This window comes from Manihot esculenta, chromosome 14, assembly GCF_001659605.2.
Source record: "Manihot esculenta cultivar AM560-2 chromosome 14, M.esculenta_v8, whole genome shotgun sequence".
NCBI classification, from domain to species: domain Eukaryota; kingdom Viridiplantae; phylum Streptophyta; class Magnoliopsida; order Malpighiales; family Euphorbiaceae; genus Manihot; species Manihot esculenta.
Genome location: NC_035174.2, coordinates 4120792 through 4147157, shown reverse-complemented (window position 1 = coordinate 4147157; position 26366 = coordinate 4120792). Strand labels below are relative to the sequence as shown.

General features: G+C 34.9%; 3 protein-coding genes across 5 annotated transcripts; 2 read left to right on the top strand and 1 right to left on the bottom strand.

Moving 5' to 3' along the window:
• Positions 1–274: 274 nt before the first annotated feature.
• On the bottom strand, positions 275–20298 carry LOC110599806. 3 transcript variants are annotated; one of them, XR_006348576.1, is made up of 5 exons: positions 19900–20298; positions 19585–19795; positions 13889–18657; positions 2704–2759; positions 275–477 (listed from the first exon to the last, which is right to left on the bottom strand). XR_006348576.1 is itself a non-coding variant. In XM_043950650.1 (5 exons), exons 1-4 carry the CDS (start codon positions 20056–20058, stop codon positions 2753–2755), a joined length of 5142 nt encoding a protein of 1713 aa, XP_043806585.1. In that variant the 5' UTR covers positions 20059–20298; the 3' UTR covers positions 275–477; positions 2704–2752. The 3 variants fall into 3 exon arrangements, 2 of the variants coding, with proteins under 2 accessions (XP_043806585.1, XP_043806586.1); XM_043950650.1 differs by having other exon boundaries at positions 13893–18657; XM_043950651.1 differs by lacking the exons at positions 275–477; positions 2704–2759 and adding an exon at positions 13222–13535 and having other exon boundaries at positions 13893–18657.
• Positions 20299–22078: 1780 nt separating this feature from the next.
• Positions 22079–23566, top strand: LOC110608305 (NAC domain-containing protein 83). Its single transcript, XM_021747526.2, has 3 exons — positions 22079–22632; positions 22743–23032; positions 23138–23566. The coding sequence occupies exons 1-3, from the start codon at positions 22482–22484 to the stop codon at positions 23414–23416; spliced, it is 720 nt and encodes a 239-aa protein (XP_021603218.2). The 5' UTR covers positions 22079–22481; the 3' UTR covers positions 23417–23566.
• Positions 23567–24501: 935 nt separating this feature from the next.
• On the top strand, positions 24502–25645 carry LOC110608306. Its single transcript, XM_021747527.1, has 3 exons — positions 24502–25108; positions 25204–25274; positions 25472–25645. The coding sequence occupies exons 1-3, from the start codon at positions 24502–24504 to the stop codon at positions 25643–25645; spliced, it is 852 nt and encodes a 283-aa protein (XP_021603219.1).
• The last annotated feature ends 721 nt before the right edge of the window (positions 25646–26366 follow it).

Here is a 26366-nt window from a genome sequence, read left to right as displayed (position 1 = left end):
TATAAATTTCCGCTAAAAGTAGTTGATACTTTTATTTTATAATTTAGCGCTAAATTTGTTTATAATTGTTCTATTAAAATTATATGTAATTTTAGAGGCAATTTCGACTGTTTTTATAAATTATGATACTAATTTTATTTAATATTTATCTCTACTAATGCTATAACTAACTATAATATAAATGTTTTAGTAAATTTAAGGCATTTAAAACCTGAAAAAAAAGAATGCAGTCAAAATATTTACCATAAAAAGTTTCATATCCCAACCAATAACAAGGGATTAATCCAAAAATAGATTAAAAAACTATAATGAGAATTACAGTCTCATAAAATCATGTCAATATATCTTGATAATATATAAGAAAAACTTAAAATAACTCTCAATTTATCTAATCATTTTTTCGATTTGATTCATGGCTTGAATACTGGGAATATCATTTGGAGGATGATGATCATCTTGACTTGCATGGTTGCTGATCTATGGAAAAAATAGTAAAATTTAAAAAGTCATTATATAAACTCAAAACATAATTATATATCAATATCAAAAATTTCAAAATTACACGATAAGTGTTACAGGTATATAATTGTCTATCATATAATTTATTCTCTTATGGAATTAATAAGTTAATCTAATTTAGCTTAAAAAAATAAAAGTATTACCTTTCCAAGCAAACTTAAGTTCTCGTCGAACTGGCTCGTAAGTGAACCATTCAGCAAAAGTCTTTATTATTCTCCCCTTTTTCTTTTAGTCTCGTAAGTAATCTGGGTATCAATGCTTCAAATTCGATAATCCATGTATTTTCTTTTTCTTGTTTTGATTGTGATTCAGTTCGCATTATGCTTCTAGATTCTATTGCAGGTAGATCATGCGGGCTAACCCTAGATTTTTAATTTTTAGTCACTTTTATAACCAATTAATCCTTAGGGGGGCACTGCATAGACCATTGTCGTAATTATTTAGTTGAATACGAATTTCCTTTTTCTTGTTTTGGAAATCAAAAGCGATGGAATTCTTATTTCCAAGCCAAGCTAAATGTTATTCAAGAGGTTTTTCTTTGTTTGCAACTAATTTAATCCGTGAAACTACAGTGCAAGTTATGAATATTGATGGGTCTGGTTTAGACAGTGATTCTGCTGCCCATGAACAGTTTAAGTTCTACATTTTATGTAATGCGTGCAATCGGCAATCTGTCTTATCTGATTTCATCTTCTGGAATATGTTTGTCGCTGAAAAATTAGGCTTATCTTGGGATCATGGATTTAAACGGCTTTATGAGTGTTGGATTAGTTCTCTTGTATTCATAAATCTTCTGGTTATAAGAAAATTTTCTCTCAAAGCTAAAGAATCGTTCCAATTAGGGTTTTTTAGTTGACCAACCATCAGCAAGTAGAATCATCCTATGGGATGGTTCTAGTAAATTCTCTGAATTTTTGGGAACTGAATTTGGAGTTTGTTACGGGTTAACTTGGTCAAACAGAATATCCATTGAAATTATCTGATATATAGAGTCATTTAATGTACTAATCCTGGCCAATTATCATAGTACTGCACTATGAAATTTTTCATTAACTAATTTTGTTTTCAATTTACATTGTTTACCTTAGGATGATTTTAACAGCTAGAAAAACTTATGACACCACAAAATTATTTCCATATTGCATTTATATCTATTGTGCTTATGAAATTGCTGTTAAAGTCGGTTCACTAGTGCAATCATATTATTAGAAATGGTTTAGTGCTTGAAAATTAATCTCTAACTCATCAAGTTCTTCATTAAAAGCTAAATTTTCATATTGTTGTAATAAACTTATTTAAATTCTGCAAGTTGCTTTTGTGATGATAAATTGTAATAACAAATTGTAGGAGCCATTAAAAACGCCCTATAGTGTTTACAAGGGCGATGATAACTGCCAATATTTTGTTTACCACTAAAAGCTATTATGAACTACATGCAATTCATAGGAGTAATTTCAAACGTCAGTATAAATTTCTGCTAAAAGTAGTTGATACTTTTATTTTATAATTTAGCGCTAAATTTGTTCATAACTGTTCTATTAAAATTATATACAATTTTAGAGGCAATTTCGACTGCCTTTATAAATTATGATACTAATTTTATTTAGTATTTATCTCTACTAGTGCTATCACTAACTATAATATAAATGTTTTAGTAAATTTAAGGCATTTAAAACCTGAAAAAAAAAAAAAAGAATGCACTCAAAATATTTACCATAAAAAGTTTTGTATCCCAACCAATAACAAGGGATTATTTCAAAAATAGAGTAAAAAACTATAATGAGAATTACACTCTCATAAAATCATGTCAATATATCTTGATAATATATAAGAAAAATTTAAATTAACTCTCAATTTATCTAATTATTTTTTCATCTGATTCATGGCTTAAATAATGGGATATCATAGTTCATTTTTTCATCTGATTCATGGCTTAAATAATGAGAATCATCGTTTAGAGGATGATGATCATCTTGACTTGCATGATTATTGATCTATTGAAAAAACAATAAAATTCAAAAAGTCATTATATGAAGTCAAAACATAATTATATATCAGTATCAAAAATTTCAAAACCACACGATAAGTGTTACATACATGTATGTAATTGTTTATCATATAATTTATTCTGTTATGAAATTAATAAGTTAACCTAATCTCGCTTAAAAAAAATAAAAGTATTACTTTTCCAAGCAACTTAAGTTCTCGTCGAACTGGCTCCAATAATTTTAGGTCAATATCTACAGGAAGTTAGAAAACATGATTATAACAGAATGACAATCAGCAAAATTTAGCAAAAGCTAGCATAAATTGGTCTCTAAACACATGAACAATCACTAAAGTATCCTACCTAGACCCATTACCACAGTGCTTCACGAACAACCGAGTAAAAATAGACATGTAAATTTCCCAAATTATCACATATTTTGAAAGAATAATAAATATACTAAGTGATCTACCAAGAAGACAGTGTCAAGTGTTGAAAAATGAAATTTGTAGTCCATAAATTGGCATCTATTCCAAATTCACAGAAATTTTCACCATGTAAGTTAAAAGGAGAAATTAAAACCATGTTTGTGCTTTGAACTGTTTCAAACCCCACCACCCTATACCGTCAACCCTAGAGAATTACCCCCATATATATACTTTAATTATTAAAATATTAAAGATATTTAAAAAATATATATATATATATATATATTAAGTCAATAATACATGCATTTGGTACATCAGCAAATACTAACAACCGAGAAAATATAAACAATCACAAGTGTGATAAAAATTTAACATGAATTAAACAAAGAGCAGTTTACAGCAAATAATTACTTTTCTTATAAAGAGAACATTAAAATTATAAAAAAAATGCCCCTCAATTCAAGAAGAAGTTAAATAAAATTTTATGGAACATTAGTTGACAGAATTCTGCAGCATGAGCAATTAAAAGGGGCTAGATATAAGAGGGCAACCTTTGTGCAAGAAAAAGATAGCAAGAACATTGAATTATAAAAGGCAAACAAAACTATGGCAGCAAGATGAGTTGGGAATATATTACAATAGTGTACGAAACAAAAACTTACTCCCAAAATGTATTGAGCAGTGCCATTTGTACAACAAGAGAGCAATTTAGCACATTTCTAAAGTGTGAAATCATAGCTACACCCATCAAAGCTTTTGCAAAATCAAAATATCATGAAGTCTCCACAAATTATGGTTTCACAATATATATAGAAAAATGATCAGAGGCTTATAAGAGATGCTAATAACATCCAACCCATGCATGACAGCATGTAAGAGAGTAACAAAAATTAACTAATACTTGAAAAAGAAGAAAGAACTAATATAAAGCAACCCCTCACTCAACTCAATCGCCATTTACTTTGTTAATGATTGCAGCAAATGATATCACACACTTTAAAATCCTTTTGTATGTTCAGCAAGGGGTCTTTTATGACATGCATTAGACTCATCTCTTCTTATTAACATTCATAAATTGGTCTCTAAACACATGAACAATGACTAAAGTATCCTACCTAGACCCATTACCACAATACTTCACAAACAACTGAGTATAAATTGACATGTAAATTTCCTAAATTATCACATATTTGAAAGAACAATAAGTATATAAAGTGGTCTACCAAGAAGACAATGTCAAATGTGGACAAATAAAATCTGTAGTCCATAAATTGGTATCTATTCCAAATTCACATAAACTATCACCATGTAAGTTAAAGGAGAAATTAAACACCATGTCTGTTCTTTGAACTGTTTCAAACCCCAGCAACCTATACTGTCAACCCTCGAGAATTACCCCCTAGAATACTTTAATTATTAAAATATTAAAGGTATTTAAAAAAATGTATGAAGTCAACAATACATGCACTTGGTACATCAGCAGACACCAACAACCGAGAAGACATAAACAATCACAAGTGTGATAAAAATTTAGCATGAATTAAACAAAGAGTAGCTTACAGAAAACTAATTACTTTCCTTATAGAGAATATTAAAATTACAAAAAATGCCCTTCAACTCTAGAATGTTAAATAAAATTTGATGGCAACTTAGTTAGCAGAATTCTGCAGCATGAGCAAATTGCTCATACTGCTGTATGCTGCTGTGTGCAGCAGCAGCAGCCCAACAGCATGAGCGGATTGCCTATGCTGCTGTGGGCAGCAACAGCATGAGCTACTCTGCTCATGAGTAGAGCATACTGCAGCAACATCAATATGGTATTCGTCCCAATTTGAGTATCAATTTTTCGGTGGACTGCACCATTTCCCTTACAGCAAATGCTCAATAGCTTTTCTTTCTGTTTCTGTCAAAACCATTATCATGCATCCCCCACCAACAAGCATGTCATGAGAGCCATTATCGCAAGCCTTCTCCTCTTTCAAAATACTCTTCTTTGCTTTAGATTTTTTTTTATTTCTCTTATAGCTTCTGCCTTTGTATACCTAACAATTCATTACTCTTTTTCCATAAAAATGTGAAAGAAGCACGTTATTTCTATGTTAAAAATCTTTACTAAAAATAAAGAGAGCCCAAAGCTAACATAATGAGTTTGTGGGAGATCGAAGTGTATGAGGATTTAGGAACTCAAGTCAATGATTCTATGATCATAGCAACATTAGTCTAAGCATATTAATTATATTTTTAAAGAAACTCACTAACACTAAAACTCTAAAACAATTTTAATCTAGTCCGCAATAAAAAAGAAAGTGATATGGAGCAATTAGCCTTGGACTTTACGGCAGACTTGGACTGGGCCTAACTTTTACTGCCGACGTCCGATAGAAACCCACGATAGCTTTTTGGAAAGGGAATTTCGAGACGCACGACTTTCAAAAGTGTGACAAAGGCCACAAAGTTCGATATGAAAATTCCATCGTTCAGGGGGTCAATTTTGCATTTTAATTATTTTTTTGGATATTTTGGGTATTTTCGTAATTTTGCATATTTGGGTTTTATTTCTATTATAAATAGCCTCCCTTGGCTATTAGAAACTTACTTTTCAATTTTTGAGAAATTCAATAAGACTTTTCGTCTTTTAGCCTATCTTTTCTCTTATTTCGTCTTAGCCAAACGATATTGATTAAAACTCTTGACGGAATCTAATTAATCCTTTATCATATTGGTATCAGAGCAAAGTTCGACCATGGCAGATAACCAAGAGGCGCGACTTGCTGCGATTGATGCATCTTTGGCATAATTGAGGGAGATGATCGGACAATTGACCCTGCAGCAGGGAATCTACCAACCCGCCGCCGTCGCCAATCCTGTGCCTGCAAATCCCCAACAGAATTATCAGGAAGGTTATAAGATCAAGGTAGACCTTCAAAACTTTTCTGGTTCGTTAAATGTTGAATCTGTTCTTGATTGGCTAGCAGAGGTTGAACGTTTCTTTGAAGTTATAAATGTGGAAGAGGAGCGCAAGTTTCCAATTGTGGCCTATAAGTTAAAAGGGGGTGCAGCAGCCTGGTGGAATTCGATTCAAAACGAATGCTATCGGAGGAGGCTGGAGCCCATACAAAACTGGGTGTTGATGAAGCAGATGTTTGAACAACGGTTCTTACCTAGCGATCACGCTTAGGTTTTGTATAATCAGTATCATGATTGTGTACAGGGGAACCGAAGGGTGGATGAATATACCGAGGAATTTTTTATGTTGCAGGCGAGGTGTGAAAACTGTGAGAATGAACCCAACAAGTTGCTCATTATCAGAGGGGCCTGAATTATGAAATTCATTGTATGATGGGAGTAGCTGCGATTTTCACCTTGGCAGACGCTATTGAGATGGCAAAAAGGGCAGAAGAGCGTGTTGATTGGCAGCCACAACAGCAGTACAAGCAGAATTTCAATTATAGAAATTCTGGTTCAACAAGGACGTAGCAGTACAGAGGCAATTACAGCGGGCAACCTTCTAAGGTTGTAAATTCTGGCAATCCTCAGAATACCATGGAAGAAAGGAGAGACAATAAGGGAAAGGCAATCACCACTACAACAGACAAAGGAGGCAGAACCAATCCTTATCAGAAGCCAACGGAAGACATATGTTACCGCTGCAGACAATCTGGTCATTGATTAAATAATTGTCCAGAACGTAGAGGAGTTAATACTGACCGCCGACAGGTTAATATAGTTGAGTAGGTGGCTGAAACTGACGAGGAAGTGGATGACGATGACGGATCTATTATTGGTACTTAAGATGGAGAGGTCACCTATGTGGTGAAGAAAATCTTATGCTCAACAAAACAGGAGGATGAGACACAAAAGAGGAAGATTTTCCAGGCAAAGTGTCGAGTAGGAGAGGCAATTTGCAGGCTAATTATAGATAGCTGCAGTTGTGAAAATCTGATAACTAAGCAATTGGTAGAGAAATTGCAGTTGCCTACACAGTCTCACCCTTCACCATACAAAGTCGGATAGATTAAGGAGGGTCCGACAATTGAGGTCAACAGAATCTGCAGCGTGCCTATCTCGATCAGTAAATCTTATACTGAACCTGTTAATTGTGATGTTGTGGATATGGATTGCTGTGGCATTTTGCTAGGTCGCCCTTGGCAATTCGACGTTGATGCTTTGCATAAGGGGAAGGAGAATTCTTACATGTTCACGTGGAATCAAAAGAAGATTACTATTTTGCCTTCCAGTTCTGCGAAACATTCTAAAGTGGAAGGGAAGCATGTTGTTGCTGTTTCTACGGGAGTGCAGAAGCTATCAGGCGCAGTTGAGAAATCTGGAGGCACCCTAGCTTTATTGTGAGAGCAAAAAGTACAATGGAGGATGCACCATCTTTACCACCACTCGTCAAAGAGCTGTTGAAGGAGTTTCCTAAGATAGTGGAGGAATCATCCAAGCTTCCACCTCTGCGGGATATCCAACATCAGATTGATCTCATTTCTGAATCAAAATTACCGAATCTGCCTCATTACAAGATGAGTTTAAAGGAGAGTGAAATCCTCCAAGAACAGGTGGAAGAATTACTGAAGAAGGGGCATATTCGGGAGAGCATTAGCCCCTGCGGAGTACTTGCCCTCCCTATTAGTTCCAAAGAAAGATGGGACTTGGAGAATGTGCGTGGATAGCAGGGCCATCAACAAAATTACAGTTCAATATCGATTTCCTATTCCACGATTGGATGACATGCTAGATCAGCTGTCCGGGTCTAAAGTCTTTTCTAAAATCGACCTTAAAAGTGGCTATCACCAAGTTTGGATCAAGGAGGGAGATGAATGGAAGACTGCCTTCAAGACTAAGGAAAGCTTGTATGAGTGGCTGGTTATGCCCTTTGGTTTAACGAATGCACGTAGCACTTTTATGCAACTCATGAACCAGGTTTTGCGTCCTTTCTTATGCAAATTTGTGGTTGTTTATTTTGATGACATATTGATATTTAGTCGCAGTGAGGAAGAACATCTACAACATCTCCGTCAAGTCATGACAACCTTGCAAGAAAGTGAGCTGATTATTAATCTTAAGAAGTGCATCTATATGACAGAGCGCGTTCTGTTCCTGGGATTCATTGTTAGTGCAGAAGGGATACATGTTGATGAGAAGAAGGTAGAAGCAATACGGAATTGGCCCATCTCCAAAACTATTTCTGAAGTTCGCAGCTTTCATGGCCTCGCTACTTTCTATCGATGGTTTATCAGAAATTTCAGCAGCATCGTTGCCCCTATCACAGATTGCTTGAAGAAAGAAACGACCCGGAAACCGAACCGCTACCGGCACTAAGATCCAGATCGACTTAAGGTCGCCGGGACCCGTAGCAAGCCAAACATACATCCTGAATACCTGTCAAATCCCATGTATATACATGATCTATGTTTTATGATGTTTATGTTCAACCAAGCCTGATGTCTGATGAGATACCCCATTGGAGTAGGTGATGAGGCTCCAGTGTGTGGTTTATGTTTATGTTTATGTGCATGCACAGGTTGAACTTGGTAAAAGAAAAGAAAAAGTTCTCATGTTTATGGATATGTATGATCATGTACGGGATTTGACAGGTATTCAGGATGTATGTTTGGCTTGCTACGGGTCCCGGCGACCTTAAGTCGATCTGGATCCTAGCGCCGGTAGCGGTTCGGTTTTCGGGTCGTGAGAGAGTGCAAAAATTTGTATGGATTGAAGCTGCCAACAAAAGCTTTGAAGAGATTAAAGATAGGTTTACTTCTGCCCCTATTCTTGCTCTACCCGATTTTGGTAAACTGTTTAAGGTTGAATGTGATGCTTGTGGAGTTGGAATTGGTGGAGTGTTGTCACAGTCTAAAAGGCCTATTGCCTTCTTTAGTGAGAAACTGAATGAAGCTAGAAAGAAGTGGTCTGCTTATGAGCAGGAGCTATATGCAGTATTCCGGGCTTTTAAAACTTGGGAGCAGTATTTGATGGGGCGAGAATTTATTATTCACACAGATCATCAATCTTTGATCCATTTTAAAACTCAAAAACATGTGAATAAGATGCATGCTCGATGGGCAACTTACTTTGGAGCCTTTCATTATGTCATCAAACATAAGGCTGGCCATAGTAATAAGGTAGCAGATGCTTTGAGTAGGAGGGCTGCTCTGTTGATTACAGTTAATCAGGAGGTTATAGGTTTTGAATTCCTGAAGGATTTGTATGCTACAGATGATTATTTTGCTGATATATGGGCTAGAGTCCAGACTCACCAGCCTACTGATGGGTTCTTGATACATGATGGTTTTCTTTTTAAGGAGAACAAGTTATGCATTCCTCGATCTTCATTGCGGGAAAAGTTGATTCGCGAGATCCATGGAGGAGGTTTGAGTGATCATTTGGGGCCTGACAAAACTATTGCTAGGTTGGAGTTACTGGCCACAATTAAAAAAAGATACAAGTCGGATGGTTCAGAGGGCGTTTTGCCAATTTAGGGTTGTGAGATTTTTAATTTATGGATTTGGGGTTGAAAGAAAAATATTTATGGATTGGGGTGTCAGGTGGCACCCGAAAAGGTTGTAACAGGCGCCAGGACCAGGCGCCAGGACCAGGCGCCACTCTAAACGGCGTCAGACATTATTTGTTTTCTTTTTTTTTTTAAATTGTGGTTAGTTTTTTTTTATTTTTTAATTATTAATATATTATAATAAAATATTTATATTATATTTTTATAATAATAATTTTTTTATAATTTTAATATTGTAATATTTAATAAATTTTATTATTAATTTTTAAATAAAAACTTATTGGTATTATATAATTTCAAAGTTTAATTTTGTTGTAATTAGATGTATAAAAATAATTCGATTGTGATTAGATGTATAAAAATAATTTATCGTATAATATATATTTATATAGTGATTAATTTTTTTATTATTTTAATAAATTAATATATTAATACTGTGATTAAATAGTACGAGTAATTTTGTATACGTTTAATCACATGATAATATTATTTAATAACTCTCCAAAATACTAAGACAAGTTAAAAATAGTTATTATATTTTATAAAAATATTTTTAATATATAAGAGTTTAATAATAAAAGACTACACATAAAAAATATTTACAATTATAATATTATCTTATGCAAGATCACTTTATTAAATTTTTTATAGTATACATTTATTTAATAATAAATTTTTTTATTATTTTAATAAATTAATACAGTAATTTTGTAATTAAATAGTACCAGTAATTTCGTATACATTTAATGTTATTTTATAATTTTAAATAACAATGCAATAAAAAATAAATTTAATTTTTATAATTTTAAATATTTATATTAATTAATTTATTTATTTATTAAATTAATATAATATAAATATTTTATTATAATATATTAATAATTAAAAAATTATAAAAACTAATCACACCTAAGTGGCGCCGGGCCACAATTTAAAAAAAAAAAAACAAATAATGTCTGGCGCCGTTTAGAGTGGCGCCAGAATAAACAGGCGCCAAGCAATCTTTTCGGGTGCCTAATCCCAAATCCACAAATATTTTTTTTTAACCCCAATTTTACAAATTAAAAATTTACGACCCCTAAATTGGCAAAAACCCCTGGTTCAGAAGTGCCCAGTGTGTCAAACTCAGAAGGGACATTCGCAGAATAGAGGCTTATACACTCCACTGCCTATTCCAGCCCATCCTTGGGAGGACTTGTCTATGGATTTTGTTTTTGGTCTTCTACGTACTCAACGTGGATCTAATTTCTTTTTTTTTTGTTGACAGGTTCTCTAAAATGACGCATTTCATTCCCTACAAGAAAACTAATGATGCTTCTCATGTGGCAAAACTGTTTTTCCAGGAGATTGTTCGCTTACATGGTGTCCCCAAGATCATTACTTTTGACATAGATGTAAAGTTTCTAACTCACTTCTGGGTAACTTTATGAAAACGTTTTGGAACTGAAGTGCTGCCCATCCCCAAACTGATGGACAAACTGAAGTGGTAAACCGCACGCTTGGCAATCTTCTACGTTACATCTGCAGTAACAAAAAAACTGCTTGGGATCTTGCTCTTGCCCAAGCAAAATTTGCTTACAACAATGTTCACAGCTCCACAAAGATGTCACCGTTTGCTGTTGTGTACAGGAAAGTCCCAGCGCATACAGTTGATCTTATTGCACTTTCCACAGGTTCTCACAACAGTAATGCAGCAAGCAACTTGGCAAAGCAGCACGTGGATATTTTCAAGCAAGTACAACAATGCCTTACAGAAGCCAATGATAAATATAAAGCTACAGCTGATAAACATAGACGTTTCAAATGCTTCAATGTCGGTGATTAAGTTATGGTGTATTTACGCAAGGAGCGTGGTGGAGGACAGAAAAAGCTTGACGCCAAGAAGATTGGTCCATTCCGGATCATTCAAAAGATTAATGACAATACCTATGTTCTTGACCTCCCACATGAGGTGAAAATTTCCGAGACGTTTAACGTGGCGGATCAATTTCAATACTACCCTGCTGATGACAACTCGAGGTCGAGTTCTTTGCAAGTGGAAGGGAATGACATGGAGCAATTAGCCTTAGACTTTACGGCAGACTTAGACCGGGCCTAATTTTTGCTACCAATGTCCGATAGAGACCCACGATAGCTTTTCGGAAAGGGAATTTCGAGACGCACGACTTTCAAAAGTGTGACAAGGGTCGTAGGCCTATCACAAAGTTCGATATGGAAATTTCATCGTTTAGAGGGTCAATTTTGCATTTTAATTATTTTTTTAGATATTTTGGGTATTTTCGTAATTTTACATATTAAGGTTTTATTTATATTATAAATAGCCTCTATTGGCTATTAGAAACTTACTTTTCAATTTTTGAGAAATTTTAATAAGACTTTTCGTCTTTTAACCTATCTTTTCTCTTATTTTGTTTTAGCCAAACGATATTGGTTAAAACTCATGACAGAGTCTAATTAGTCCTTTATAAAAAATGTCCAATCCAATTGAAGCAACCTTTAGCACAAGAAACTATCCAATACCACCGTTGTATCACGTAGACAATCATACATTATATAACAAAGTAATGAAAATTCCATAAATAGATAAATATAATCTGAGTAAAAGGACAGTACTCTATAATTTTTCCTTCAGCACCAAAGTGTTAACTAGAAGTACTTTTAAGCTATTAACTATTAAGTCAACTATCTCTATCCGAAATACTTACTTTTTATTTACAAGAACACAGCACAGTTTTAGTTGGTGCAATTTTCTCTCTCTAGAATTTCTTGAAACATAACAGTTTAGAGAACAGTCACAAGAGTTAGATTTTGAATCTCATCTAGGTTTTTTATGAATTTGTCTTTGAGTTTGGTTCAAACTCCTTACAAATGCAGCATCAATTGTCCACGTTGTGATCAGACAAGAAGCATATGCATTCTTGATTCTTGAAAAAAGAAAAATAATATTAACTACACATCTTTCTTCGATATTAGAGATCTATTGATTTTCTGTATACCACATTTCACAAATCTGGGTTGAGCTTAAATATTGTCATTTGAGGAGAAGAAGATTTATGGGATTGGACATAGCTGGTTGTCCATTAAACAATTTTGAGAAATTAGAGGCTAAGATTTGAGTGGCATTGTGTGCATTTAGAAAGAATCTAATCTAACATGGGGTTTATAAGAATTGGTGACTAAATCTAGTATTAAATGAGTTAGGAACATACTGAATCAGATACTAGATTCTGAAGAAGTATAATCAATCAGCAAGACCGTTGTTCTAGCAGCATAATGAATATTTCTATCAAAGAAGATGAATGTCTCATCCCTCAGTCCTCTATCTCATTCTAGAGCAGAGATAAAGAAAATAGAGTACCAAAAATCTCTACCACAAGTAGTGGGAGTTTTATAAATATTTAGCAGAAAATAAATCAACGGCCTCTATGGAGAAATTTTAGGTTACTTGGGGCTTCTTTATTCTTTTCCTCTGGAGAAATAGTTATGCTGAAAGATTATTTAAAACTATATTATGTTAAACTTTATATATATGAAATTCAGTTGAAATTTTGAAAAGAAAAACATATAAACAGTACTCTGAACAAAAAAATAACCATTGATACAACTCCAAAATAAAAAAATTAATTACATATCAATATCAATGGAAACTACAAACACAAATTGATTCAAATAAAAGATGAGTACAATTAGAAAGAAAATCCAAATTGATACTTATAAATCAGCAGTAAGATATCAAACTTACCGAAAAAGCGAAATCTCTTTATTAGAAACCTAAATTGTTGTAGAAATCATAAATGGATATGCAAGAAATCAATGAATAGCATGAGTGCATTATTCATGAAGACAAATGAAAAACAACAGTTATCTAGAGTCATGCAACATGGTTTTTTAGCGGGTTTTGAATTAAAAATTTTAGGAAGATTAAGCGGTTATAGATAGCTTTTTCTTCACGCTGCTAGTAGGAGAGACGTCCTTAACAACCGCCTCTGAAATTTGCTAAGATCAGCTTCATGAGGCAATTGACAAAATCCCCCCTACGCAACCGCCGGAAATACCATTAATTTGTAGTGATCATTTACCAATTCACCTGCGATTCAGTTAATGCAAGATTCGGACAACCATCATAACCTATGTGCACGGGGCCTAGCAAGAAAAAGGTATGGAGAAATATTGCAAATGATCCGGATTAGGCACTAGAGAACAGAATAATTTTCACACCAACAATGACCATAATACTATCTGCAAAGCAAACAAAGATCTAGAAGAGCAAACACTAAGGTTCACTAATTAGTTACATACTTCAAATCACTGCACTCACCATGAAATATTCATAAGCATAAACATGCATATTACATATATTACGTACACCACTTATCATGCAAGGAATTGCTAACCAAAGAAGCAAAAGGAAAATGATGTGATTAAGGATTCATAACAGACCTACCCAGACTGGAAGGCAGCAGACAAGAACTCCTCATCCTCCATGAAAATTTGCAGATTCTTGGACTTCATCAAATATTGAACTGCTGCTTCATCAAAATTTAGTAGGAAAGCCAACTTAATGAGCTCAGAGAGTGGACATATGTGATCTTCTATTTCCCATAACACTCCCTCAGCTATTACCTCAGAGAAATATGTTGCATATTCAATAAGATTTTTCTGTCCACCGGCAAAATCATTCTTCTGTGCAAACAAAACAGAACTCTCTTTGTCCCACCGTATCTTTTGGCTAGCTTTTGCGTTCACTATCTCACCTGAGGAGAGTAATAAATTATAGCTTACATTTATCGGTTCGACAGTCTCCAGCACAGTGAGATTGAGGAGGCACTGCACAGCTTCACGTCTCCTCCTTGCTCCCATGTTAAATGAAGGATCCGCTAGAAAGCCAAGAATGAGTCTAACTAGCCCTTTTCCAATCAAAATGTCACTTGGATTTGCCCGCTTAAGTCCCACACTATCTTCTAAAGAGAGTTCTTCCATTTGAACAGATTCAGAAATTGTTTGGACGCCAATTGCCCTGTACAGTTCAAGCAATTTACTCCGGGGCAAGGAAGGCATGCTCGTCTGAGGGTACCAGACAAAAATGGGGCGGGGTGAAAACTCCTCAAAGAGGTCCTTCAGAAGAAGGTCATCCGCTATAAAAACATCACGCTTGTCAAACAATAATACTTCACCAGAGCATGAAACAACAGGCAACTTTACCAATTCGTTGGCCAGAGTTTTCTCTACTTTTGTGCTCCTGTGCTTCATAACGCATCTCCAGAACGCACGACACTCATCATGTGTCAAACTGCTTCTTGTGCTTTCCCAAGCCTTCCAAATCTTGCAATAATCATCAAGGGAAGGATTGCATTTAACATCAAATGCAGAGGAAAAGAAATTGAGTAATTTAGGATCATAGTATTTGTCTAGAACATTCAACTGCAAACCAAAGAGTTGGTCTTTGTCATGCAGAACACACTCTGTTGGATCAGCCCATTTTCCGTTACCAAGTTCATCGTGACGTCCTAATGGAACCCATATCCTGCCAGATCCTTCACCCTCAGACTTCCACTCGTATGCGCTCAAGATATTATATATTCGAATGATGCTAGCAAAGTCAGAGTGATAAGTTAGGTGACTGGCGAGCAATGAGCATCCCTTTTCAGCATCAACAATAACTCCGAATATGCTCAACTCTTCTTTGTATGACTGGATGTTAAAGCCATAAAATTCTTCATCTATGAACGGACCGTCAGTCTGCTTCAAATAAGAAGCCCACTTGGAATCAAATAAGCAGCACTTATCTGGAGCTCTGTAACCAGCTTGGGTCTTTAACCATTTTACAGAAGCCTTTTGCAAAAAATCATCTCCAAAGGAGTAACCCTCCTGCAATAAAAGCCGAATGCATGCCAGCAGTGAAAGCACATTCATAGGAGTTATGAGTCTGGGATTCCGAGGAAAACGAAGACTAGCAACCACAAACTTTAAACCATCTTTCAATTCAACAACAACCCCCATACTCTTCAGTTCTTTTTTATATTCATGGATGCTCATCCCATAACAATTTTCACCATCATCAATATGGGGAAGGAGAGTAATTGGAGAGATTGACTCCCACTCTGGTCCGAACAGAATGCAGTCTTGTGGAGATCTAAAATCACCAAGCCGAGTCTTTAACCACTTCTCTTCACGGATGCATTTCTTTAGATCTGAAGGAAATTTAAAAGTTCCCTTAAGCTGTCTGTAGCATGACAAGAACGAAAACACATTTTTTGCTGTAATCGAAGACGATGATGCTCGCTGCTTAAAAGTCAGTACAAAGCCTTTGATAGCCTCCTCAAAATCTACCTTTACTCCCAGTTGCTTTAACTCCATTTTGAAGGAGAATAATCTGTCCCCATAGAAATTATGATCAATCAATGGAATACCACCAAAAACCTCTAGAAGGCAACCCCACTCAGGATCAAAACAAAAGCATTCACTTGGGGACTTATGACCAAGGTTGGTCTTCAGGCATTTTGTGCTTCTACATGCATTAACTATTTTTTCAGCAAATCTAGAGTGACGCATGCAATTCAGTAATAAGAGAAGAGCTTCAGATGTCAGACTTGTTAAAGGAGATCTCAGGCAGTCAACAACCAAGTGGTAACTCTCACTGAAGTCAACTATGACGCCCAGCAACTGAAGTTCTGTTTTGAAACAAAGAAGTTCTTCTCCATAATATTGTGCATCGATGAAGGGGATGTCACTTATTTGCTCAGCAGTTGACCACTCCTTATCGTATAGTACAGAACCAACCGGAGATCTATCACCACGGGATGTTCTCAGCCACCTTCCTCCTCTAACACTGTGGATGAATTTATCTAGAGGAAGCAAACTTTCCCTTAGAAATTTAACAAAATTCAGTATTGAAATCACATTGCTTCTGGTCAAGGTAGATGAATTTGCAAGAGACATGAGATGCTTCCCGATGAATTCACATGCCTCTCCATATTCAAACATGACTCCAATGGTTTTTAGATCCTCTTTGTACTTCAAAATTTTGTCACCATAAAAGTCCAGATCAATTAGTGGAATGTCAACAAGCACGGATGCATTCTGCATGATTTTACCCCAGTTTGAATTTCCTGTGTTTGAGCTCAGAAGGAATGACTGTGAAGGCGGTCTGTAACCAAAAGAGCCATTCGTAGTGATTCTCAACCAACTGCCCTCCATTATGCAAGTTAGAAACCTTTCTGGAATACGAATTCCTCTATATTTTAGGTTGTGAATCCAATCCAACAGTAAGAATGCATTGTCCTTAGTAAGTGGTCCAGACACAGTACGAATTCCAGCATTGGGAGGAGTTATATGAGGAATATCACAAGCACTAAGATGAGCTTTCAGGAAAGCAATGAGTTGGTTTCCCGATGTGCCTTGACCAGCATAATATCCAAAGTAAGAATAGTCTTCTGATAACTCAATATAGCCATCATTTACCCAAGGATTTGCCCAGCATAATTGTACCCATTTGCTTACACTGGCTGGTACAAGAACGGCACTCCACGTGGTGATCACACGCCCATAGTTATTCAAGAGGGGCATGCTACCACATAAACGCTTGACCTCCGATTCTGAGAGATAATTCTTGGAGGAGGAGTTGTATAAAAAGTGAACATAGGCAACGACAAGCTTTCGATCATCACTAACATGATTACAGAGTGCAGTTGCATACTCAAATACATTGCAAGCAGTGAGTTTAGCATGATTTATGAGCCAATGCCACACCGCCTGCAATTTGGAAGACGATCTGAGAGCTTGTTGTGTGCTCCTTGGCACAAAAAAACGTTTTGCCACGCTTCTGAATTCTCTGTTCCAATCAATCAACCATGATGCATAATCAATTTTTTCGGACAAGCAGCACTGAAATTTATTTCTTGCTGATTCATTCAGACTGCACAAATGCACACTCCCATCAACATCAACATATTTTATAAGTGGAATGTTCAACATGTCAGTGTTGCGAAACTTAGACTGCCAGTTCTCAGCAAGAAAAATGAGGAGCTCTGAGTAAGTTTCCTCTGAGACACCCATAACAAGATTAGAGCCCTTAATACACTTTGCATACCATTCATTGTTCATTGCTCCCACTCCCAAGAAATTCAGTATTTGATCATACATCGGTTGGTCAAATGAAGAATTAAGAGCATAAAGACCATGGGATGAAAGATTAAGCAAGCTCACTCCTTGATCCCTTGCCTTGTCCAATATATTCCAGAATTCAGGCATTATTCGACCAACTTCACATGGTCTATGGAAGAACTTCTGCTCCAAACATGATTCACTTGGAACAATGTTTTCTTCGACCAGCTTTGCTTTGATTGAGTCCCTCACAGCATTCAATTTTGGATAGGGAGAGCTGCTGACAGGGAGGAACTCGAACATTCGAGGCAGATTAGATACCGGTGCTTCTTCTATGGTTCTAACTAGTGAGATCAATGCTTGAACAAAGGCAGAGGACACACAATTAAGAATTCCTTGATTCCACACGTTGTCCATAAGTATTGTTTCCCGTGACGATGCTAAAATAAAATCTGCTTGGATTATGAAAGGAAAGTTTGTGACCATCTCAGTAGGAAGAAATGCATAAACACCAGGTGAGCTCATTCCTCTATGCAGACGATCTCCATTAGGAAAAGCCAAAGTGATCACCCACTCCTCGACTTCCATTCTCCTTTCAACTTTGTTCTCCGGTCTGACAGGAAACTTCTGTTTCCAAATATAGTAGCTGCATTCTCCTCTGGAGGTGTCACCATTTTCCTCTGCAGACAGATAGAGCGTGAAGGATTCAGCATCAATATTCTTCCTCGTCACAAGATTGGTCTCCTTGGTAATAGCTATTGAACTAATAGTATTAAGTCTGGGATCGTCATTATCTTCCCTGACAGAAAGGCGCTTTATCTTTGAAAGGAATAACAGGACCTCAGGATGGAGGCTCGAAAGCTGTTGCTTCACAGCTTCCATCTTGTCAGGCTTCAGAGGCAGTATTATAACCGTAGAAGGAAGTGAGGAACTGGGACCATATATTTGCTGGATGTCGTCAAGGGATGGACTCTCCTCAACCCATTCAGGAACTATGAATCCAAGTTTGCACGGTGGACGAGGCTTTTCATTGAAGCGTATCTGATAGCCATTACTGAATATGTAAGGTTGAGCACTGATTAGAAACACGCTCTTGAACCCAATTCCTGCATAGCAACCGAAAGCAAACGTTCGTTATAACAATTTTGGAGATGCAGGTGACAGCCCTTCTTTAAAAACCAAAAGACCGACAAAAGGAAATAGAATTAAATACAGAAATGCTAATAACTATGTTCTTACGGAGAGATAAAAATATAAATAGTCAAATATTAATATTATTAATAAAAATTTATAAATTGCATTTCAATCAAACGATAATTCACCTTATAAATCATACATTTTATTAAATTTTAAATAATCAAGAAAAACTTTATAAACAATATATATATTATACCTATGTTAGAAGATATATCTCGTACACACAACATTAAGACTTCCTAAAATATGAGGACCCATGTTATATATTTGTAGAGATATTATGAATTAATCAATATTTAATACATTATAATTATTATAATAAATTGTAACTAAACATTTTAACTCCTTAAGGATAAAAGAAATAGAGATTAATTTTTACACAGTAAAAAATAGATTTTTTATTTTAGTCATTTAATTTATTTTCATGATAGGTGATAAAACTACTTTTCAAATAATAAATTGGATATATTATTATTACCAAATTTGGCTGAAAAACAATCTTGAGACGAATTAATAATTCATCACAAATTAAAATTTTGAAAAATGTAAAAATTATTGAGGTATGTATTAGTTTAGTTCTATATATATTTCTAAAGAAAAAGACCAAATGCATCATTATTTTCAAACAAGTACATAATACATCTATCTAATATTTTTAGAAAATGCCAAGGCTCCATCTCGAACTATTGTACATACAAAAAGAATTTTCCATAGCCTGAGTCTGCTACTGAGTTTGAGGTATAACATAGCAGTTGATAAAAAATAAAATATTTTGAAACAAATTAAACACGCGCTAAGAAGTAAGAAGAGAAATTGATGAAGGAAAGGCAAAGTACCTTTCTCCCCAATATAACCGCGTTTCCTGTTGCCTTTCTTAGTGGAATTTCCAACGTTGCAAAGAGCCTCGATATTTTTGCCATGGAAACCTTTCTCGTTGTTAAAAATGAGCAATGTGGCAGGGGCACCGGTAGCTGTTATGTCCCGAGTTGTTATGACAAACTCAAGCGAAGGATCCACCTCTTCCGGATATTCGTTATCTTCTGCATTCTGTTAAAAAAAAAAAAAAAAATCAGTCAGCATCAATCAACGCTCGGCGAATTCGGATTCCTCCGTTTTCCCTTTACACAAGTAAGAGCAGAAGAATAAGAAACCTGGATGACTTCCATGAGAAAGTGGACATCCTTTGTGTAGAGCTCAGCAGAAAGATATTCAACAGCATTGGAAAGCATGGGAGCTAGATAATTGGTTCCTCCTCCGACTGAGAACCATTCTTTCCTAAGAAACTCAATGTGATCTCGAGGAGTCATCATAGCAAATGCACAGAGATCGATAGAAGGAAAGAAACAAAGAACGAGAGAGAGAAGGCCTTGAAGAATAACAAAATTGTTTGTTCCAGAATAAGCAGAGAATGTTTAAGTGAGGCAATGAAGTGAGAAGTCTCATGAAGAAGGGGAAACAACTTCGCATAGAAGGTAACTTGATAATTTGCTATTGGCCCAAGGAAAGAGACAAAAGTGGAAAAGGCAATCGACGAAGACGAAAAAAAAGTTTTGGAAAGTTCAACGTTTAAAGCAATTTCGAATACGATGAGAAAATTGCTAGGAATTAATAAAAGGGCATTTGGTGATCCTGAGAGTAGAGGATCAGAATATCTGCCACGCGTAAATGGTGATTAGCCCGTTTTTAAAAAGCAAAATTTCAATTTTAGTAATTAAAATCCATTAAATACTTAAAATTTTTCTATCTAATCAAATTTCTCAATTTTAAATTTTGATCAAATAACTTTAAATTTATAGTGTTATCTAATAAAGTCAATAATTTAATAAAATAAAATTTCAATGATAAAATATTAATTTTATATTTTAAATAATTAGATTGAAATTAAAAATTAAATAATTTGATTTAATAAAAAAACTTTAAGAATTTAATTTAACATTGATCTTTTGACTTTTTAAAACAATATCCTTCAATCAAGATTTTTTAGTTAAAATTTAAATTTCCTCAAATTTGGCTCATGAGCCAAAATCGAGTAGTGAGGCATCAAATTGTAGAGATTTTTCTGTTTTTCTAAGGATGTTTTTTCTATTATTTTTTTCTGCTCGTGAGTCATTTAGATTTATGCCAAGTATTTATTTTGTGTGTATTTTGTTTTTTTTCTTTAATGCTGTGATGAATTGTTGAGGCGTTATATTTTAATAAGGATGTTGATAATTCTTAACACCTGCGGAATTGCAAGCCTACAACATTTGATGTGTCATATTTCCATAATCTAAATTGAAGCCACTCTGCAAAGTTGGTTTGGTTCTACAGCATGAAATTTTAAATTAAAATCTTCCAAAAAAAAAAAAAAAAAAAGTGTGCTTTAAGTTCCTAGTGTCAACATAGATAAAAAGCATACAACAAAAAGCAGAAGCATATATATGCATATGCAAGAAAAGGAAACATGACAGAAATCATTTTACAACTCGATATACTTCAAGGGTTTTTACAACTCATATACTTTATGGGTGTATAGCAACGATATCAATATAGTGTAGATGTAATCGATTAGTTTTAATTCATTGATGTTGTATTGATTTTCGGAATCTACAGATTTTAAATTTAAATTTAATTCGAAACTAATTATAAAGTTTTAATTCATTGATTTTGTATTGGTCTTCAGAATTGAGAAGTTTCAAATTTAAATTTAATTCGAAGCTAATTATAAAGTAAAATACATAGCAAAATGTGGAATGTGGTTCGCCAAAAGTGGTTTTGGGACCATGCGAGTTTCTGGTTTCTAACAAAAATAAGCAGCTTATTGGATGCTTGGTCCCGTCAGAGAAGAATAATTAGGCCTCATCTCTAGCTTCAGAATCTGAAAATTTTATGTTGCTTAAAGACTAATTTTGGAATCTTTGGAAAGTTATATGTATTTTCTTTAGCTACTTCTTTCAAAATTAGCCTATTTTTAAGGAGAATTATTGAGTTCATCCTTGGTGAAGAATCGCATGTCTCTTTCATTGATCCACTTTGAAGCTTGTTTTGATAACAAGTGGGTGGCTGTAGCACAAGAATATTTAAAACTTCTTGGAGGTTGTTGACTTTTAACAGCAATAGCTGATAATGCAACTAGATTCCGTCTATATTAATCAAGCTTTTGAGGTTGATTAATTTCTCTGGTGCTTCACTTTCTTCTACACAAAAAATAAAAAATTTATGATGTAAGATGACTTCATCACCCGTATGCGAGAGAGCTTATATCTAAACAATTATAAACATCAACAATCTATTACATTAATTTATGTATGTAGCATTTGATAATTTTATATTATTTTTATTGTATGATAATCATCCATACATATTCTTATGTAGTATTTAATAAAATATTTCTAAAAGAAAATCAAAGTGGGAAGCATGCACAGTAGCACACTGACTTGCTAAAACCTGGTTATTTGTGGGACGTGGGTTGTGATCTTCTTTCTTTTGATCAGTCGTGAAAGGATTTTCTTTCTTCTTTATCTTTCAAAAGAAGGAGTTTTTTTTTTTTTGTTTTCCTTTTTTTTTTTTTTTGGGATATAGTCTTTGCTCCTTTCTCTCTTCCCTCTAAGCTCTCCCTCCATTTCAGGCCGGGCACCATATACTACCCCTATATATAAAGAGCCCTGTCTCTTTGCTTCTGAAACTCACCCAGGCCTTCATCTCCTCCTTTTTATAGTGCATCGCTAGTGTGTATTATTCGGTTAGAGAGGAAATGATGAAATTGCCTCCAGGTTTTCGTTTCCAGCCTACAGATGAAGAGCTTGTCTTTGAGTACCTCAAACGCAAAGTTCTTTCATGGCCGTTGCCTGCTTCAATCATCCCTGTCATCAATCTCTGCAACTACGACCCTTGGGATTTGCCTGGTTAGTATACGATAATATAGTCTCTAGCGTAGCCATGTGTGAAGGTGGAGAACGAACATTATGATTCTGCATTGAAATTTATTGATATGTTTTTACTTTTTTTTTTCCAGGTGATAAAGAGCAAGAGAGGTACTTCTTCAGCCACAGGGAAGCCAAGTATCGAAATGGAAACAGAATCAACAGAGCAACTGCTTCTGGGTACTGGAAGGCAACTGGCTTAGACAGACAAATTGGTCCTTCACACAAGAACACTGCACTGGGGATGAAAAAGACTCTGGTTTTTTATAGAGGCAAGGCTCCCCATGCGTTAAGAACTGATTGGATCATGCATGAATATCGTCTTGTTAGTGTAGGAGATGTAGCTTCCAATAGTTTTCCACTGACAAAGAACTCAGCCCAGGCAAGTTAATTATCAAACGTTATACACAAATAGATGGTTGTAGTTGCATGTGTATGCAGTTCTCTTTGATTATGTAACTCAACGGTCAGCTTTTTGTTTCTGCAGAATTCTTGTGATGAAATTGAGAAGTGGGTTCTATGTCGAATATATTTGAAGAAAAGAAATAGTGAGATAGATGAGAATTGCGAGGATGAGAGAGTGGAGAATGCGGCCGTGACGTATGATCAGCGCAGATTTTTCTATTTTACGAGGAGAGATGAGATTGTTTTTGATTCTGTTTCGTCCTCTTCGTCATCTTCAAGCTCAAGTGGCATCACTGAGGTCTCTTCAAATGGAGAGGATCTTGATGAAGAAAGCAGTAGTAGTAGTTGCAATTTTTTCTGACATTCTGCAATTGCAAACTCCGAAGAGAGCTATATATATATATATCAAGCTTTTTTCATCTTAATTGAATTGGTTTCTCGTGTATGACGAAAATGTAAATTATATTATTGAAAGCAAAATATATCCACAAACAATGGAGGTTGGATATTAGTATTAGTCTTTGCAAAGTGAAGATTATTGTCTATCTCAGGAATTGTCCAAAACACCACAATCTTGAATGTGAATTTTAATACTGACAATATTTATTTTAATAATTAAAATTTTCAATCATCGTTACAATAGTTTAATGTTTAACAAAATTATTTTAATAGTTCTGAATTAGATTATACAAATCTTTTAAATTTCCTTTCCCACCAGCGGTGACCCTTACAAATGAATGCATAAAAAAAATTTGTAATTATATGCTGAAACAGTTATTCCATATACCAATTCGCATATAATGACAAGCCAATAAATAGTTGACATGTATATTATTTATTTTTTTAAAAAAAAATTGACTAATTAAATATTTATTATTTTTTAAATTTAATATTTTTATTTATTATTAAAAAGTCTATTTTACAAAGGAGTTAAAGCGCTTTCTCTCAAATTTTTAAAATTTTTAAACGTGTTCAGATCGAAATCTAAGAGAAGGATCCATCTAATCTCTTTTGCCGCTCCTCACCAGGCGCCTAAAATGAGAGATGTCCAAACCAAATAAACCAACTGCAAAAATGGAAAATTTTCTATCTTAGATTAATTAAACTCAACGACATTCTAACTGTTTCAATGTCAGTATAGCATGATAGGGATCAGACTAAGCAAAAACATTTTCTTTTAATGAAAGTTTAGGCGCTTAATTACAACTACAAAACAGCTGCATGATAAGATGATTATGGCTATTTATGGTGAAGAACAACTGTGACAAAATTACAGACTGTTCACATCATTATTCCAGCACTCCATGGCTAACCTAATTGCCCTTCAGCTTCAGCCCCCTGTTTTTCCTTTCAAATTCTCAACTTTCATGTCCATTTTCTTTACTCATCTCATTCTCACCCATTTCTATTCCTTTCTTTTTCTCCATCTCTGTCTTCTTCATCAATATGGGTTGTTCGGGATCAAAATTCAAATATAGTTCAGAACCAATTCCCGCCCGGCTGAGGCCGCTTTTGCTTCGAAAGTTTGAGAAGATGAGAAGATGGAGACATGGAGTTTCTTTGGAAGACAATGACTCAGTTACCTGTTCCAAGAAAGAACTGCTCAAAGATGGGTTTTTTGATACTGATAATTCATCTCATCCTCATAATTCTGATCATAAGAGCAGTTCTTCGCAAGAGGATCATGGCCTCAATGTGGCCCCTGCACCAGAATCTGATGAAACTGCGCTTAAGAATAAGATGGATCCCAATAAGGCTGCAGAAACGGCGCCATTGCAGCCTATGTCACTAGCTAAAGATGTGTCTGTCGAGGCACTATTGCCAAAAGAGTCTACAAATGAGTCCAAAAAATCAAAGAAAGAGAAAAATATCCAACAAGATCGCAAAGACGAATATATAGAGAAGTTTGCAGAGATAGAAACAACCGAAGATGAGAACTGGGAAGAAGAGGACGGTAGGCTCAGCAGGTTGACCGAAAAATGCGATTATCCTGGATCCCCAAGTTTCAGGTTTTATTGCATCGAATCATTAAGCAATAAAGATGATGGCTCTGGTAAGTCTCTGTGTATATATAATCTTCAAAACTTCAAACAAGATTTTTGCATTTAATTATAGGGTAAATTTATCTGATGGCTCTGGTTCATGCAGATAAGGATGTTGATGATGATGCTTCAGACAACTGTCTCGCCACCTCTGAATCTACGAATAATTTTGATGCGGTGCGTCTATTCTCCCTGTTCTTCCCTTTATTGACTGTTGTGACTTATGACCAATCTTTTTAGGGAATATCTAAAATAATTGAATAATGGAAATTTTCCTTTTCTTTTTCTTGTTAAACAATAATAAATTTACGTAAACGGCTCGTGGGAGATTCTTTTTCAAACTAATGAACGTGGAATTTCTCTAACGTGATCAGGGTTCTGTGACCAAGACAAAGAAGAAAGGAAGGAAAGTGATCAGATTAAGAAGGGTGATACCCAAGGGAAGGTCAAGTGCTGTGATGACTTTGCTGAATGTTAAATCATGCTATACTCCAACTTGCATTCGCCGCGATAATGCTTATATACTCGCGGAAAAAGCAGTTGCTTGATTTTCTTAGATTTCTTTTTTGGTTATAATCTTTTCCACTAGACAAATGTCCTGTTCTTTTGCAAAAATATAAGAAGTTTTATGTAATCAATGAATACTATCATGTTTCCACTATGTAATTAGTCAGTGATGAAGACAAGCAAAGAGTTCGTGTTTTTAATACTCCTTACCTTGTAGTTACCACAATTCATAACTGCTTTAAATGGCATTTTATTCTTCTACCTTGCAAGTTGCAAAAAGCTTACTACAAATATACCATGTTGTAATGAGGATGTGCGAGCAAATCACTTTCACTAAAAATATCAAATCACTTCGATCAAAAATATTATTTTAGTCTGCAAACTACTAAGAAAATTGTAGAAATTATGTGAATTACCTTTCAAAAATAAATTAACCAGCTATAAACTAGCTATAAAACAGTTAAATTTTTCTCCGTGAATTTTTCTTTTCATGTGTGATTTTATTTATGTAATGCTCATTGATAAATATAAAGAGAAGACAGATATAGGGGTGATTTTTTTCGACGTACACAAATTTAAGGCGGTTTTCAAAACCACCTTCTTCTTTTACGACATCTCTACAAGATACTGACAATTTTAGAGACCGCCAAAGTAAACAATAGAATGTAGTAACATCTATAGGAGCGATTTTAATTACCTCTATACACGTCATGCTCCCCTTAACAGAAGAAATGCAATTTGTAGGAGCGATCAAAACCACCT